Genomic DNA, 17,768 nt, shown 5'->3' with positions numbered 1-17,768 from the left:
TTTTTTTATCTGAGTAGAAAGTAATTATTATTATTATTCACTAAATTTATATACCATCCTTCATTCGTATATCTCAGGGTGGTTCACAACATAAAAATGCAGTATAAAAAACCACAAAATACATGAGTAGAAAGAATTTTGAATGTTCCGGTGCAGAATGATAAACTAGATCTTAAGATTTCCTCTGCTCTCTGTAGAAGCCAAAAAACAACAACATGTGCTGCCTCTTCCTCTGACAGTTCAGACTCCAGTCAAACAGCAGCAAAAAACAACAGCTTCTTATTCTAAACCACAGTAAAATAAAAAAATTCCTTCAGTAGCACCTTAAAGACCAACTAAGTTTATATTTTGGTATGAACTTTCGTGTGCATGCACACTTCTTCAGATACACACGAAATGCACACGAAATGCATGCACACGAAAGCTCATACCAAAATATAAACTTAGTTGGTCTTTAAGGTGCTACTGAAGGAATTTTTTTATTTTGCTTCGACTCAGACCAACACGGCTACCTACCTGTAACTAAACCACAGTAGTTGGCTTCATCCATGTGCTATATTCCCCCGCCAATGTGTTCTGACTAGTTTCCTGCATTACAGATGGCAGCAGGGCCGGCCCTCGCATTGGCTTTGTGAGACAGTCTCGGGCGGCAGGCTGGGTACAACTGGGAGGGGTGGCATATCTGTGCCCCACCCCAAGAGTATGCCACTCCTGCGCTTGTGGCCTGCATGCCACCTGGGAAGAGCAGGTCTGCTCCTGTCACCACTCCTCTGTCTTCCTTTCTTCCTCTTCCGCTGCTTTCAGTTCATCAGGGCTTCTCCTGGCTGTCTGCAATTGAAGATTTTATGTTTTGCGGCAAAATGTCTTGGAGAGCGGAATCACTACTCTTAGTTTTTGATGCAGGAGATTTCAGAACAGATCGAGCCTCTGCAAAGATTCAGACTTCTGTGTCAAAACTGGCTGGAGCGAATTCCCTTAGTTTATTGTTATTATTTATTAAATTTGTATACCACCCTTCATTCGTAGATTGCAGGGCGGTTCACAGCATTCGGTGTTCACAGTTTAGGAGGCAGAGAGATAATAACGGGCGTGAATTGTTGCGGAATGTTTCTGATTTGCCTCTCTTTTTTGCTCCCATGGATGCGAAGGCAAAAAGACTTTCCTCCCTTTGTGCATCGCAGGTGGGGGGTTAGGAGGGGGAAAGGAAGAAAGGGCGCATGGCTTCATTTGCTCCCACTGGGCATCTCTGATGAGAGCACATCCCATGCCGCTGCGCAGACTTGCAATGTCCATGATGGGGGAAACTCTTCACTTTTATTATCTCTACGCCTCACTGAGTTCCCGAGGTTCGCTTTCCGCAAACCGTAACGGCGCTGGACTCCAACTCCCATCAACCCCAGCCACCGTAAGCGACGGTAAAAGTTGCTGGGAGCTGTAGTCCTCCCAAACCCCGCCGCTAAGGGGCGCAATTTCCTCACCTTTGACATACCTGCTAACACGCAGACGGGGAGGGAGTCTCTGCGAGGGAGGGCCACTCGCTTTAAGACAGCCCCGCCTCTCACTTATCCCGGCTGACAGGACTCCAACTCCCATCAACCCCCAGCCAGCGTGGCCGACGGCCGGAGACGACGGGACTTGTGGTCCGCAACAACAGCCACGCACTCCCTGAGTCAAACCCGCCCGCCCCGGAAGTAACCCGGATGCTACAGTGGACTCCAACTCCCATCAGCGCCTCCCGGCCGGGCCAACAGCAGAGGACGACGGGAGTTGCAGTTCTCCCCCTCAGAAGAGGCGCCGTCGGCAGCGGAGCGGCGCCTAGCAACGGCAGAAGGCCCGTTCCTCGGCCGGCGCGGATGTGTAGGCCGCGTCCGTCCGCCTGAGGCGAATGCGCAGGGAGAGGCGGCGGAAGCGGCGGGGACCGGGTAGCGCGAGGACGTGAGGAGGCCGCGATGGGCTGCCGGTGACCGGCCTCTCTGCCTCCTTCTCCGGCCATGGCGCCCATGGGGATCCGGCTGTCCCCTCTGGGGATGGCCGTCGTGTGCCTGTTGGGCCTGGGCGTCCTCTACCACCTCTACTCGGGGATCCTGGCCGGCCGCTTCGCCTTCTTCATGCTAGGCGGAGGAGAAGGGGGGTCGGCGGGGGGCTCCGAGGCGGCGGACGGAGGAGTAGGAGGGGGGCTGCCGGCCTCGGGCACCGTGGACCTGCGGGAGCTGCTGGCGGCTTCGGTGGCGGCGGCGGCGAAAGGCGGCGCCGAGGTGAGGCGGGTCCGCGACAGCAACGTCCTCAACGAGAAGGCCAAGGGCAAGACCCGCGAAGGGGCCGACGAGAAGATGACCAGCGGGGACGTCCTCTCCAACAGGAAGATGTACTACCTGCTCAAGGCCGCCTTCCCGGGGGTGCAGGTGAGGAAGAGGCGCGGGAAAGGGCGTAGGCCGCCTTTCCTCTCCCAAGGGGCTCAAGGCGGCGCACAAGGTTCTCCTCCCCCTCCTCTCTTAATCCCCACCACAACCATCCTGCGAGGAAGCTTAGGCTAAGAGATGGCGGCTGCCCCCTGAGCTTCACGGCCGAGCAGGGATTCGAACTCTGCTCTCCCAAGTCCCAGTCTGACACTCAAGCGGATTTAGGTGGTGCTGTGGGTTAAACCACAGAATCTAGGGCTTGCTGATCAGAAGGTCTGCAGTTCGAATCCCTGCTCCTGCCAACCTAACAGTTCGAAAGCATATCAAAGTGCAAGTAGATAAATAGGCACCGCTCCGGCGGGAAGGTAAACGGCGTTTCCGTGCGCTGCTCTGGTTCGCCAGAAGCAGTTTTGTCATGCTGGCCACATGACCCGGAAGCTGTCTGCGGACAAACGCCGGCTCCCTCGGCCTATAGAGCGAGATGAGCGCCGCAACCCCAGAGTCGGACACGACTGGACCTGATGGTCAGGGGGCCCTTTACCTTTACCTTAAACAAGCTATACAGCTTAGGGCCCCACTCTCTTGGGGGCCCCAATTTTTTTTAAAGGAAAACAACAACCTGGACGTACATTTCCAAAATATAAGATAAAAAACAAATAAAATAAAACCTACATATGTACAGCAACAGTGTTTTGTTTTGTGTAGGCTCCTAGGATGTAAGTCATGGGCCCTGCCTGCTAGCATGCTCCCTAAAACATCACTGGTTTGCTCATTTCTATATATAGGGTGCCTACATTCTGCATGGACTGGTTGCATGACAACGTGTGCAAATGGCTTTAGATACCTATGAGGTACATAAATTACCACATAGCATATATTCAACACAAAAAAACAGTCACAATTTGTTGTTGGCAAAGGACAGCTGGACATAGAAAGGGCCCCAATACCTTCAGTAGCTTAGGGCCTCATCAAACCTAAATCCGGCCCTGCTCAAGCCCAGTGTTTCACAAGCCTGGGTCCCCAGCTGTTGTGGGACTACAGCTCCCCTCATCCCTAGAATTGCAAGGTCTATCAGCCAGAGTTGGGTGCAAAAGAGGTACCACATTTTTCTGTGTGTGAGATGCCCCCATGTATAAGGCGACCCGTACTTTATTTTGGCTCCCAAACGCCGAAAACCTGGAAGTAATTGTTCCAGTTTTCGAACATTTTTCGGAAGCCAAACATCTGACGCGGCTTCCGCTTGAGTGCAGGAAGCTCCTGCAGCCAATCGGAAGCCACGCCTTGGTCTGTAACCCGAGGTACCACTGTTGTGTGCATTCATCATCCCTATATAAGGCGACCCCAATTTTTTACTAATTTTTTTTGCAAAAAATGTCTTATACACACACAAAAAAAGGTAATTAGAATGAAAGTGTGGTGTTGCTTCTGAGCACATTCTGAGCCAAGGAAATTTGTTTTCTGAACCAGAACTGCACTGAGCTCAAAGTCCGTGTGCTCAAAAATCTGTTCTCCCCGCTCCCCATTTCACCAACCTAGTTTCGACAGGGAAGGCATTTTTGTTATTGTTAACTGAGAACCAGAAACCCTTGCCAATCTAACAGCCCCGAGACCGGCCAGTAGATCTCCAATCTACCTTCCTGCTGACCCCTGGCATAGATCTCACTTGCTTCCCTTGCTTTCCATTTTCTGTTTGCTTATCCAAAATAAATTGTGTGCTTCAGCAGGGACTGTATACATTGGGGGTGGGGGGTGGTAGCCATGAATAGTCAAAAGAAGTGTACAGGAAGTGTGCTCACCCATTTAGCTTTACAAGAAAGGTGGTGACTCTCACCTGTAAGGCTAAGCAGTGTTAGCAATAGTAATAGTAATAGCATTTATTAAGAGCCTTTTCATTTAAAGTATTTAACATACATTATCTCCAAAATCTTTAGGATGGCTCTTGGGGGTAGACCAGTATTACAGAGTTAAAGAAGGACTTACCTAATCCTCCGAAGTTTATTTGTATTTCAGAAAGTTGATACTTCTGTCCATCTCAAAAAACATGCAGGTAACTAGAGGGAAGTGCCTTGGGTCACCTCAGCCAAATGCCTTAGCTGGGGTAGCTGTCAGTAGAACATGAGACTCTTAATCTCGGGGTCATGGGTTCAAGCCCCACCTTGGGCAAAAGATTTATTCATTGCAGGGGGTTGGACTAGATGACCCTAGTGGTCCCTCTCAACTCTATGATTCTATGATATCACATTCTCTAGGAATATATGTGTGCCATAATTTTGCCTAGGCTTACTTAAAGCTTTATTGAGCCCTCCTAAAGAGGGACGCGGGTGGCGCCGTGGGTTAAACCACTGAGCCTAGGGCTTGCCGATCAGAAGGTCGGCGGTTCGAATCCCCATGATGGGGTGAGCTCCCATTGCTCAATCCCTGCTCCTGCTAACCCAGCAGTTCGAAAGTGCGTCAAAGTGCAAGTAGATAAATAGGCGGGAAGGTAAACGGCATTTCCGTGCGCTGCTCTGGTTTGCCAGAAGCGGCTTAGTCATGCTGGCCACATGACGCAGAAGCTGTACGCCGGCTTCCTTGGCCATTAAAGCGAGATGAGCTCCGCAACCCCAGAGGTGTCCACAACTGGACCTAATGGTCAGGGGTCCCTTTTACCTTTAAAGAACACTTTAAAATCCCCATGTTTTTTAATGCATTTCTCTGATATTTTGATAAGCAGAGCACTTGGAGGAGTCAAGAGTCAATATCAAGGTGTTTCTCTTTTTGATAATGGGGCATTATGCTCATATAAGAACCTCCTGATTTGCAGGCTTCTGAACAGAATGTATTTCTCTGGCCATTTGGGTATAATCCATGAGTTCTTTTTAGTACGCTATGTGCTTCTTACATTTTATAGCTAGCTGATTCTACTTGTTGGCAGGCTGTAACGAGAGATGATGTGGACATAAAGCTGCAGAACAGGTTTTCTCTAGTAAGGTTCCTGACTTCACTCTGTGATGACCTGATAGATACATTCAGCTTTCCTCCATCTACACATGTAACAGCTGCAACATCAATAACTGGATAGTTTTGCTCTTCTACAGACACTGCTTTTGTGCTGTGACCAGTGGAAGCTCTGTAGCAAAGGGTTCTATTTACACTGTCTCCTTCTCTTGAAGAGACTAGGCTTGCATGGTACAGTGGTGCACAAGAGCCTTCTTGTTTGGTGTATTACTTAACAGTTTCTGCCACGTTGACGATGGTTAGTTGCACCCTGTTTCTTCTGTATTTATGCCCAATGCAGTCTATACCAGGCACGCCCAAACTCGGCCCTCCAGATGTTTTGGGACTACAACTCCCATCACCCCTAGCTAACAGGACCAGTGGTCAGGGATGATGGGAATTGTAGTCCCAAAACATCTGGAGGGCCAAGTTTGGGGGTGCCTGGTCTATACTCACTGGTGGCAGCTCTCCAGGATTTGAACCTGTGTTCTCTCTCAACCCTAACCGAAGTTGTTGGATTGGACCTTAGACCTTTTGCCTACAAAGAGCTATGGCTCTTCATCTGTGTATGTCCTATTCTCATACTTTCAACCTCCACTGCTACTGCTTCCCATTCCCCACCTCTCTCTTTCCATTTCAGTGTTGTGTATGACAGGTAGAAGAACTTAGTTATACAATAGGGACTGCTCAGGGGTCTGAGTTGTGAAAGAATCCAGTTATCAAAACATCTGTGTATTACATGTGATGTGACACCTACACCCTGTATCTTTTCAGTTCTGACTTAGAATCATAGAGTTGGAAGAGACCACAAGGGCCATCCAGTCCAACCCCCTGCCTTTAGCACGGCCTTGCTGCTTTAAGCCCCACGTTGGGAAAATATATTACCGGTAATCCTCTTCAGGCATTGTTAACACTGAAGAATGCATGGGTGGGGATGAATGGGCTAGCTGTGCCCCTGCATTTGTTGGAGGGCAAACCTCTGAAACTTTGAGCCTCCTGGACTCCCTGCCTGTTTAGAACGCTTAAAATCCACAAAGACTGGAGGTTTCTCTCTTCAAAGAGTGGGCCTTAAGTCGTTCATTCCTACTGTTGCTCCTTGTGTGTGAACATGGAAGAATCCATTAAGATACTCATTTAACAGGTGCAATAAGAAAGCTAACAGTTACAGCAGACACACACACACACACGTATGAACTGGGGAAAAGGAAATTTTCTTGTAATTCTTGAATTACAGTGGTACCTCGGTCTAAGTACACAATTGGTTCCGGAAGTCTGTTCATAAACTGAAGCGTTCATAAACTGAAGCGAACTTTCCCATTGAAAGTAATGGAAAGTGGATTAATCCGTTCCAGACAGGTCCGTGGAGTACTTAAACTGAAGTGTACTTAACCTGAAGCGTACTAAAACCAAGGTATGACTGTATTATGAACAAATACCATAAACATTAAAGCGTTGATTCTTGCATTTTGTTAAGCATGCTCAAATCCAATCCTTATTTCATTGGATTTGGGTTTAAACCGTTTGGTAAATAATGTTGCTACTGGGTAAATAATGTTGCTACATGGGAGTTTCACATTCTCAACTGTCTCAAGTGAATGCAATCTCCTTCTCTGGGAATCTTAAGCATGGCAGTTTGGCGGTTGTGGAAGTTGGTAAATATATCCTGACTGCGTAACAGATGAAGTGTGTGTGTGTGTGTGTGTGTGTGTTGTTTCACTGTGGAGAAATTCCCTTTCACTGGATTACCTAATCTGAATTAATCTGAACTCGCTTTGACATATTTGTTCAAAGGAAAATAAAAAATAAGGTGTATTTGGGATTAATAGATCCCAAACTGTTCCCCCCCCCACAGGCCACTTGAAAATTGCTGCTAGTCTTGGCTTAGTGATTGTTTTGCCTGTTGTAGCAACTGTAATGTGCAGTGTTTGATGCAGGATGATTTTAATTTCATTTTAATTGGTTCCTTTAATTTTTAGATGGTGTTTTTTTGTATTACAATTTGCATTTCACAAAATTTGTATGAGTAGATGTACATGCTTTTACTGCATTTCATAGGTGTTCTAATTTTTAATGGGTTAAGTTTCTGGATACATGGTTGTTGTTTAGTTGTGTCCAACTCTTCGTGACCCCATGGACCAGAGCACGCCAGGCACTCCTGTCTTCCACTGCCTCCCGCAGTTTGGTCAGACTCATGTTAGTAGCTTCGAGAACACTGTCCAACCACCTCGTCCTCTGTCATCCCCTTCTCCTTGTGCCCTCCATCTTTCCCAGGGAGTCTTCTCTTCTCATGAGGTGGCCAAAGTACTGGAACCTCAGCTTCAGGATCTGTCCTTCCAGTGAGCACTCAGGGCTCCTTAAGAATGGATAGGTTTGGTCTTCTTGCAGTCCATGGGACTCTCAAGAGTCTCCTCCAGCACCATAATTGAAAAGCATCCATTCTTCAGGGATCAGCCTTCTTTATGGTCCAGCTCTCACTTCCATACATCACTACTGGGAAAACCATAGCTTTTGCGTACTCAGTGAAGCAGAAGTAGATGTTTTTCTGGACCTCTCTAGGTTTCTCCATAATCCAGTGCATGCTTGCAATTTGCTTTCTGATTCCTCTGCCCCTTCGAAATCCGGCTTGCACTTCTGGGAGTTCTCGGTCCATACACTGCTTAAGCCTGCCTTGTAGAATATTGAGCATAACCTTGCTAGCGTGTGAAATGAGCGCAATTGTGCAGTAGTTGGAGCATTCTTTGGCACTGCACTTATTTGGGATTGGGATGTAGACTGATCTTCTCCAATCCTCTGGCCACTACTGAGTTTTCCAAACTTGCTGGCATATAGAGTGTAGCACCTTAACAGCACCATCTTTTAAACTTTTAAATAGTTCAGCTGGAATGTCATCACTTCCACTAGACTTGTTATTAGCAATGCTTTCTAGGGCCCATTTGACTTCACTCTCCAGGATGTCTGGCTCAAGGTCAGTAACCGCACTGCCTGGGGTATACAAGACATCCCTATCTTTCTGGGATAATTCCTGTGTGTATTCTTGCCACCTCCTCTTGATGTCTTACATACTGTATGAAAAAACAAATTGCACACTGTGAAACAAAATTGTTTGGGAGGAGAATTGAATTGGCATACTGAAATTTAGTGGAGTTTTTGAGCAGTCATCTGTAACCATGAAAATATTGTATGCATGCTTTTTTAGAAGTGAAAGTTCCAGGGAAGGAATGGAAGTGTTGCAACTGTTACATGCTTATTTAATTACACACACTCTCTTTGTCATTAGATAAACACAGAGGAACATGTAGATGCAGATGACCAGGAGATAATTTCTTGGGACCGAACTATTCCTGAAGCTATAAAGAACCAAATTCAGCCCAAATTGGTCCAAGCAGACAGCGTGACTGTGTGGATTGATCCGTTGGATGCAACTCAGGAATATACAGGTAACAGCACCAAGCTACTTTTGATTTACTGCTACTCTGTATAGCTCCCCACCCCTTACAATGGCATCTCACAAGAGCAGCTCCCTATCATGACTTGGGCGGGATATAACTTTAACATTGTGCTTGTATGCTGTGGCTCATATACTTTAATTTTACAAAGCCTTTCTCTTATACAAAAATGGAAGGCATTTGTCTTATCATGGGATAGTGCTGCCTGTGGGAAACTACTTCGCACCTTTTAATGGTTCCATGGGCTTCTGGAGTGAGACCTTTGTGGTTTGCAGCATGAATCAGGTTGGAATTAGATGACAGTAGGGTTTTTTTGGGTAGTGATGCTGGGTGTGGCTTTCCTTTTCTTTCTTTACTTAATGTGTGGACTTGTTTATGGATCTGTGTCATGCTTGAACAAAAATCTTGCAGGCTTCTGCTTGAAATGGGGATTTGGGTGTGTGTGACATGACATATTTTTGGATAGCTCCATAAACTGCCAGAAGTTGCAGGATGCTGTCCAAGCTACTTAACATGACAACTGAACAATAGCAGCCTACATGGTGGCCTCCAAATGTTGTTGGACTACAGCTCTCAGCATTCCTGACCATTGGCCATGCTGTCTGGGGCTGTTGGGAACTGGAACCCAAAAACATCTAGGGGGCACCATGCTGGGTTTTGTTGTCATTAAGGCAAGGTTCAGATGTTAACTCCAAGCTATTGTTTTGATTTGGCCCCGTTGGAGCAAGCCTTGTGCTTGCATACTCCCTGTTTCTCCTTCTGCTCAATTACTTGGGTTCATATCCGTCACCAACCATAGTTTGCCATTACATCCAAAGCACACAATGGTTTCTGCAAAAGAAGCAGTAATTAAGTTGAAGGAATGGATGTGAGCAGAGGAGAGGTCCTTTTTCCTTAACAGAAGGCAGAAGGCTTTTTCCTTTAACACCAAATCATTACACTGAACCAGCTCTTTGAGTAATGAAACAAAGCCATATTTTAAATATTTCATTAGCATAATTTCTTCATGGACTTGGAGTAAAAGGGGAACAGTTTAAGAACTCAAATATGCAAAGACAGTTAAGCTGTTGAACACGAGAGAATAATTGGTGTTCAGTTATTGCTGTCTTAAGTGCTTTCTGATTTATGTTGAAACTTCTGCTGAATATTAAATCCAGGCTGTGTTTTGTGTTGGCTCTTGTGCATAGGTTAAGTGAATACAATGTCTGAGCTTAGAATCGAAAGGGGGAAGAGCAGAGTAGGGCTGTGTTCTTACAGAAATACTGTTCAATCAAAATGATACAATATACAAATACCCAAAGTTGGATTTACTTTCTAATTTTACACCTTTCAGGTTGGTTTCTTGCCTTGTCACATCGGGTTTAAAAGTTAGTTTAGTGTTGTGCTTTGCGCTCTACAAATGAGAAGTGTTGACGTTCTTCCTATCCTCCCTTCAGAGAACCTTCGACAGTATGTTACTACTATGGTCTGTGCAGCTGTAAATGGCAAGCCAGTAATAGGAGTAATACACAAGCCATTTTCTGGATACACAGGTATGTGACATAATTTTATTTCCATTCACAATGGTGTGAATAGTGACGTATGATTCCTAATCCTCAGCAGGTTTTATGGTTGATGCTGTGACACCTTATAGCTTAGAGTCTGGTGCAGGGCTGGGTGATGTTAGATTTTCAACATTGCGACCTCGCGGTTTGGCGATGTATCGCGATGTTGAAACAAGCTGCATTGGCCCCAGCTGGCTAGACACAGGTTGAAACTGCCACAGCTCTCACCGCTGGAGCTGGGGCCCTTTCACCCCAGCGCCTTGCAGGTTAGGGCCAATGCAGCTTGCCCAGGCCACTGCTCAGCTAGGGGATGGGGACAGGGGGCTTCCCCCCTAACCCAGCTGAGCGGCCCCTGATACCGCGTCAGCATTGGGCTTTGCTTAGCTGTGGCATACCCTGTTTCTCATATTTTAAGTCATACCCATAAAATAAGCCATAGCAGGATTTTTAAGCATTCAAGGAATATAAGACATACCCCGAAAATAAGTCATAGTGATAGGCGCAGCAGCAATGCCGGCCGCGGCAGGAGGAGGAGGAAAAAAATAAGACATCCCTTGAAAATAAGCCATAGTGTGTTTTTTTGAGGAAAAAATAAATATAAGACGTGTCTTATAATATGAGAAACACTGTAGAAGACGACTCCCACCCCACCCCATCTGCAGCATTGGATCGCTCAGACAGGGTGGGGGGAGGCTTCTGAGCGAACCGACACCATAGCAGCCGTTTGAGGGCTCCGTTAAATGCTTGTCTGAAGGGATCAGCAACCGGGCACCCCTCAGCCGAGCAGTTTAAAGATGCGGAGGGAAGAACAAGCTGTATTGGTGCCTCGCCGATGCAGCTTGTTTCTCCCTATGAGGGCAGACCGTGATGTTGGTTTCACTGAGTGGTATATCGCTGGTGAAACTGCCGTGGTTCTGAGTCCCTCTACTAGCAGCACCCCCTGGATGAAGTTGCGCTGATAGCAGAGGGACTCGGGAGCACAGCAGTTTCACGAGCGATATACGTACCACTGAGTGAAACCAACATTGTGAACTGCTTCTCATACTGGTCCTTGGCGATATATCGATATATCGCCCAGGCCTAGTGTGTTGGTGATAACGACAAGGTTGCAGGTTCGATTCCTGTATGTGACAGCTGCATATTACTACATTCTGGGGCATTGGACTAGATGATCCTCAGGGCCCCTTCCAACTCTACCATTCTATGATTCCATGTGAGATGTGCTGGCCAAAGGAATGGCATGTATGCATACTAGATACCAAAAGACATAGAATCACAGAACTGTAGAATTGGAAAGGGACCCCAAGGATCATCTAGTTGAATCCCTGCAATGCTGAAACCTGGAACTGGGCTTGGTGGCTCTTCCTGAAATTCAGGAAGAAATAGGAATACAGAAGCATAAGGGTTTGTTTGTTTTTGCCAAATACAGCTGGGTAGCCCTGAAGACCCTTAAGCTTCTGCTGAGCAATTGGAAGACCCAGCTACCCACCCACCCACCGGCCACTAATGACATGCCTGTTTTGCAGCCTGGGCGATGGTTGGCGGAGGATCAAATATTAAGCCTCGTTCTTCCTACAATGAGCAGACACCAACAATCATTGTCTCCCGTTCCCATGAAGGGAAAGTCAGGCAGCTTGCTTGGCAGACCTTTGGAAATAAAACTGCAATCATTAAAGCTGGAGGAGCAGGTTTGTTCTCTTGAATCTATTGTCCCTCATTTTATTAATGTAGAAATAGCTAGTACAGTACACTGGAAATGTACATGGTTGCAGTGTGAAATGATTACGGTTCTCCAGGCAACAGAGTGATCAAATAGTTAATTTAGAAATATATAATCTCTCTCAGGACACTGTTTATGGTTGGTGAGCAGTAAAAATGTTGCCGTATCTGATGGGAGTTAAACTTTAAGTTTTTTTTCTGAGATTATGGTACTCTGTAGCTACCAAATGAAAGTAGGTTGCAAAATGGTCCTGTGTCAGGTTTGCCTTGCAAGGCTGCCCAGTTACAGTGGTACCTTGCAAGACGAATGTGTCTTGCGATCTGATGAATTCGTTTTGCGAAAAATGCATCTTGCGAATCGCGGTTTCCCATAGGAATGCATTGAAATTTAATTAATGTGTTCCTATGGACAAAAAAAGAAATTTCAATGCATTCCTATGGGAAACCGTGATTCACAAGACGAATTTTTCGCAAAACGAATTGACTCGCGGAACGAATTAAATTCATCTTGCGAGGCACCACTGTATTTCTCTTCACATGCTTCTCTTTGGCTGTACAATTGCCAAAGTTCCCACGCAACAAAATAAAAGCAGTAAAGAAGAACTATCAAAAATACTACAAATAAAAAATATCAAAATCAATATGTAGTAAAATACATACTTTTTTAAAAAAAATCTGCCATTGTATATTCTAATATTTTCTAAGAATACCAGCAGCTTTTGGAATTTGATAAATATGGGGTCATTAGTAAATCATAGAGTTAGGAGACTCCAAAACACTGTTGGGGGGGGTCTAGCATTCACAATTCCTCAGTCTTTATATCAGTTCCTGGAGTCCTCCAGGATGCACTGTACTTGCCAGGACAAAGGGTGTGTCCTGCAGAAGCAAATACTTCTGTTTACCTTGAATCAACAGGTGTCTCTTGTGCTTTCTTTTGCAGGCAGGGAGTCCTGGGTAAGAGCAAACCACTTCCTTAGTCACACACTTGCAGTGAACAGTGTTCTCTGCCCAAATCTCCACACTGGTGATGGTGACCATGGGCGTATGTATGTCATTACATAACCCATGAGAGAGGCTGTAGTTTGTTCAAGTTCTGATCGAGCTTTTGAACTCAATCCCAAAGCTTTAAGAATTTTCTTTGTGTAAATAAGCATAGTTTTGCACGGGCGGCTTACAATGAGTAGCTCAAACACACACACACCTGCTTGTAAAATATACGTAATGAGCTCTCAATTATTTCCTACCCAGGATACAAAGTTCTCTCGCTCCTGGATGTGCCTGAGAAGGAGCAGGAAAAAGCCGATGTGTACATTCATGTAACGTACATCAAAAAGTGGGACATCTGTGCTGGCAATGCAGTGCTGAAGGCATTAGGGGGTCAAATGACTACACTGGCTGGGGAGGAAATCAGTTACACGGGTTCCGATGGCAACGAAGGCGGGCTCATAGCTAGTATCAATATAGACCACAGAGCACTGGTTGAAAAGCTCCCTGCATTAGACAAAGCGTCTCAGAGCTAAATTCCGAAGTGACCAAGTCAACTCGTGTTTCTGGAGCCTGCAAATGGTCCTTTAGAGGTGGGGAAATGTGCACTTGGCCTTTGGAAGATGGCAGAGGAACATCCTTTCGGAAAACTGCATAGACCCTGGCAGCGTTCAGAAGCAAGGTTACTGGGACTTGGTCTCCTTACGCCTCAACACCAACCTTTTAATTTTTGAGACTGTTTTGTGTCCATTACGCAAGGCCAGATATGCTTGGAAGAGCACAAGCATGTTACAGGTCTGGTTCTGGAAAACACCCACGTTCTGTTATAGTATTCTTTGTATTGTGTGACAAAAGAAAAGATTGGCTGTGGGTCACTTGAAATCAGTGGATAGGTCTTCTTCATCCCTTTGGGATAAAAGTTCCAAGAAGGCCGGAGCATCTTCCTCGGACAATTGTCTAATCTTGGGTGCAATTTGAAATGGGAAAAGCAAAAGTTTGGGTCTATTTTTAATGTCTACCTGAAAATTCAAACCAGCTTAATGTGGATGAGAGTGTTAATATTTGTGTGGTTTTATTATAACCTTTAATTATAGCATTTTCTCTGTGTGTCATGTTAAAAGAAGAGATTTTCCCTTGTACAGTTTCAGCTATTGAATATTGCCATTCTAAGCTGCTGAATTTCTTAAAATTCTTTAACATTCAGTGTTCGAGCTTCTAAAGAAATCATTTATCTTTGGTGATCATTTAATAAGCTACTTGGTAAGAGAGTGAGTGATATTTTGCCAGCGTAAAATTAAGATTATGAATTATGTGCAGCTGTCTTTATAGGGAATCTAAAAGTGTCTTCCTGGCTGCCATAACTGCTACACTATGTGGACATTTCCTTTGAAAGGCTTGACCCAGTTTTTGATTTGTCAGTTCAAAACTCTCACCCTGTTGTGGTGCTTGGCGTTCAGTCTTTGCAGGAGAGTTGTAGGAATTTGCCAAGGATTCAGAGGAACATGAGTGTATTTGACAACTTGTTTTCTGCCCTTCAGACATGCCCACCTCTTAAGAAACCAGCCTTTCTGCCCCTTTATGTTAAATAAAATAAAATAAACCCCTGTATCAGTGTGATGAATATCAGTGACTGTGAAAAACAAGATTTTAAGCTCTGTAAAAAAATAGGTCTGTAATTTGCAAATGATTAACTGGTGTGATTAATCAAGGTTTGCAAACATATTAAATCATGCCCACCAACCCCAACAAGCAAAACCATATGATTTGGGCCTCCTGGATCTCTGGTGTACTGATTCACAATCTTTCCTGGATGACACAAAGAGCTCTAAAATACCATGTTTTAAGTTGCATAAGGCTTGTTATCTGAATGTGGCGGGGGACCCCATGAAGTGTATATGCAACTCATAAAAACATGTCTTGTTTTCAGTTTTCCTACAAAGGATTTTCTGGTGTTTTTGGTTAGTATATTAACTGGATCGTTTTCATTTTTAAAAACAGGTAATTAGTAACTAAAAGCGATCCTACACACTTCTGCTCAGAATATAGTAGTATTGTCTTCCACGGAGCTTATTCCCAGTTAAGGTGCACATAGTTTTATATAGCAGGGTTGAACTATGGAACTCCCTGCCACAAGAGGCAGTGGTGGCCACCAACTTGCAACTTCCGCTCAGGAGTTTCCCTAGGCTAAGCCTGGCTTCACCCAGTGTACTCTGCACCCTCCTCAAATGCTTTTGCCTGGCTGGGGAGTTTCCTTGAACAGTGAATCTGCATTGTCCAATGCAATTGTTCAAGATGAAATCTGTTCTGGGAAGAGAAGAAATGAACACTGAACCACTGATATAGTACAAGTGAATTCTTTATTTACTGTGTTTGCGAGTGTTAAAGATAAAACCTATTTGGGAAAGAAACTATATTTGCCTTTTCAGTGGACCTTTATTGTTTGTTTACAGATACGGTAGTTGCCTTGGTGATATTATCTTGTGTTGATTGCTGTATTGCCACCCTGATCATTGTTTTATTGTTTAAAGCGGCATCTTAGCACTTCCAATGGAGTGTGAATGTGTCCTGATGTTTCCTCCCCTCATTTTGGTGGAGAGGGGAAAGAAATGAGGAAGACAGAATTGCTCCATCATTTGCAATCCAGCAGGTCTGCCTGCAGTCTCCCTTCAAAGTACCTTCCTTCAGGTAGGGCCATGGCCATGTCCATTGCTCACTGCCAGTACTTCGCGTTCACATAGCCTCCAACTTTTATGCGATGGAAATAGGGACGTCCTAAGGAAAAGTAGGACATTCCTGGATCAAATCAGAAACTGGGGCAACAGTCCCTGGAAAAATAGGAGCACTTTTGGGGTTTGCTTTCACTGTGGGGTCATTTTTACATTATATTTCCCTCCGAATTCACACCCCTTATCTCCAGCCACCTATAAGTGGTGGGGGTGACAAAAACAGTTGTGTAGGCGAGAGGAGCCCAGGGGCACAAAATGTTGGCAACTTGATTCTGTGTCCCCAGCTGGCCCTGCCTGCCCCCAAACTCCAGGGGCTGCTCCCCCCTCCAGAAACTGCCTCTTTCCCCTCATTTGCCATGTCGGTTTGTAACATCACAGGGAGTTGGTAGATGTCTATGACATCATAGGGAGTACGTAGCCAACAGCCACAGCTGGGGAAACATCTGCACAGCCCTCCCTGACCTCACAATGGAGGGGCACTTCAGTAGTTATTAAAATGAGGTGACCCCCCATTGTGAGACCTGGGAGGGCTGTGCAGATGTAGCCCCAGCTGTGGCCATTGGCTACAGACTCATTGTGATGTCACAAGGCGATGCAGCCCTCTCTTCCTGTGATGTCACTACCAGGGAGGGGCATCTATGATCCTAGAGATTTCCCATATAAAAAACATGGCACAAAACAGATTTGTTTTCAGAAAAACGTTTATTTTGAAAAAAAATTAGGAAGCCATTTATTTAGAAAACAGGAGCTGTCTGGCTTAGTCCTGTGGTTCTCTTCATGACTCTCATGGCTGGTCTCGGGCGAAACCTCGCCGGCTCCGGACGTTCCTGAAAAACATGGCACAAAACGGATTTGTTTACAGAAAAACATTTTTCTGTTTATTTAGGGAAAAAACAGGCATTTATTTAGAAAACATTTAAAAGGCATTCAACGGTCGCTCCATCACTTGCAATCCAGCAGATGTCCGCCTGCAGTCTCCCTTCAAAGCTCCTTCTCAGGTCTGGCCATGGCCTTGTCCATTGCTCACTGCCAGTATTTCGCATTCATTTCTTCGATGAAAATATGGACGTCCTGCGATTCTCTTCATGACTTTCACGGCTGGTCTTGGGGGAAACCTCGCCAGCTCAGGACATCCCTGAAAGGCAAAGGCAAAATGTTGATGGGATGACGACTATCCAACAGCGTCCACCCAGACCCTTCCACTGGCTTCTTTCTGACAACTTCATCCCTGACTGGCCTGCCGTTAGGCAGGTTGCAGAAGTGGAGGGCCACCAGGATCGACGAATTTCACTGGTTTCCCTGGCTTCCACCTCTAGGGCTGCGCCGGGCAGTTTCCCTCCTCGCTTTGGCCATCGAGGTAATGTCAAGAACTCTACGGATGCCAGCTAGCTGACGTTCTCAATTGGTAGGCTTGTTGACATTCTGTTGAGGGCAAAAGACTAAAGTGAATGTCACCAGATAGCGTTCACAAATCTCTGCCAGCTTCATGGGCCTCTCAGCCTCCACTGACATCCAAATGCGAACCTGGCTTCACCGTAGGCGCCACCGCTAGCTGCCGATGGGCAACTCTCCCTCCTCACATCATTCCGCCTAGGGACACTCACCGCTGCCAAAGGGGCAGCTTCCCTCCTCGGTTTGTCTGCCTGTTAAAAACGAACTAGGCTTCCAAACCCGTTTGCATCCCCTCGGATGGTATATAGCCTTGCGGCATCAACCAGCACTGAATGCAAACCTTCCGGCATCCATCCACCCCCAACAGCCGCGCCAGGTCCATTGCCAGACGTCCACCTGCTTCAGAGCTGAATTTCAGCCACCTTCAAGTGCGATCCCACCAGCAAGTAAACTTGAACTTGCCTTCTTGCTCCACAGCATCCCAACGCTAGGCGATTGCCTCCTGCCGCCTGCCAGCTTGCGGCCACCGGCTGGTCTTGGGGAAAACCTCACCGGCATTGGATGTCCCTGAAAGGCAAAGGC

General features: G+C 46.0%; 1 protein-coding gene across 1 annotated transcript; it reads left to right on the top strand.

Moving 5' to 3' along the window:
• Nucleotides 1-1,802: 1,802 nt before the first annotated feature.
• Nucleotides 1,803-14,676, top strand: BPNT2 (3'(2'), 5'-bisphosphate nucleotidase 2). Its single transcript, XM_035129036.3, has 5 exons — nucleotides 1,803-2,402; nucleotides 8,653-8,812; nucleotides 10,258-10,353; nucleotides 11,892-12,053; nucleotides 13,333-14,676. Exons 1-5 carry the CDS (start codon nucleotides 1,992-1,994, stop codon nucleotides 13,602-13,604), a joined length of 1,101 nt encoding a protein of 366 aa, XP_034984927.2. The 5' UTR covers nucleotides 1,803-1,991; the 3' UTR covers nucleotides 13,605-14,676.
• The last annotated feature ends 3,092 nt before the right edge of the window (nucleotides 14,677-17,768 follow it).

Source organism: Zootoca vivipara, chromosome 11 (genome assembly GCF_965207765.1).
Source record: "Zootoca vivipara chromosome 11, rZooViv2.hap1.1, whole genome shotgun sequence".
Lineage (NCBI taxonomy): Eukaryota > Metazoa > Chordata > Lepidosauria > Squamata > Lacertidae > Zootoca > Zootoca vivipara.
Note: the sequence above shows the minus strand (reverse complement) of the source record. Positions and strands in the feature narration are given on the sequence as shown.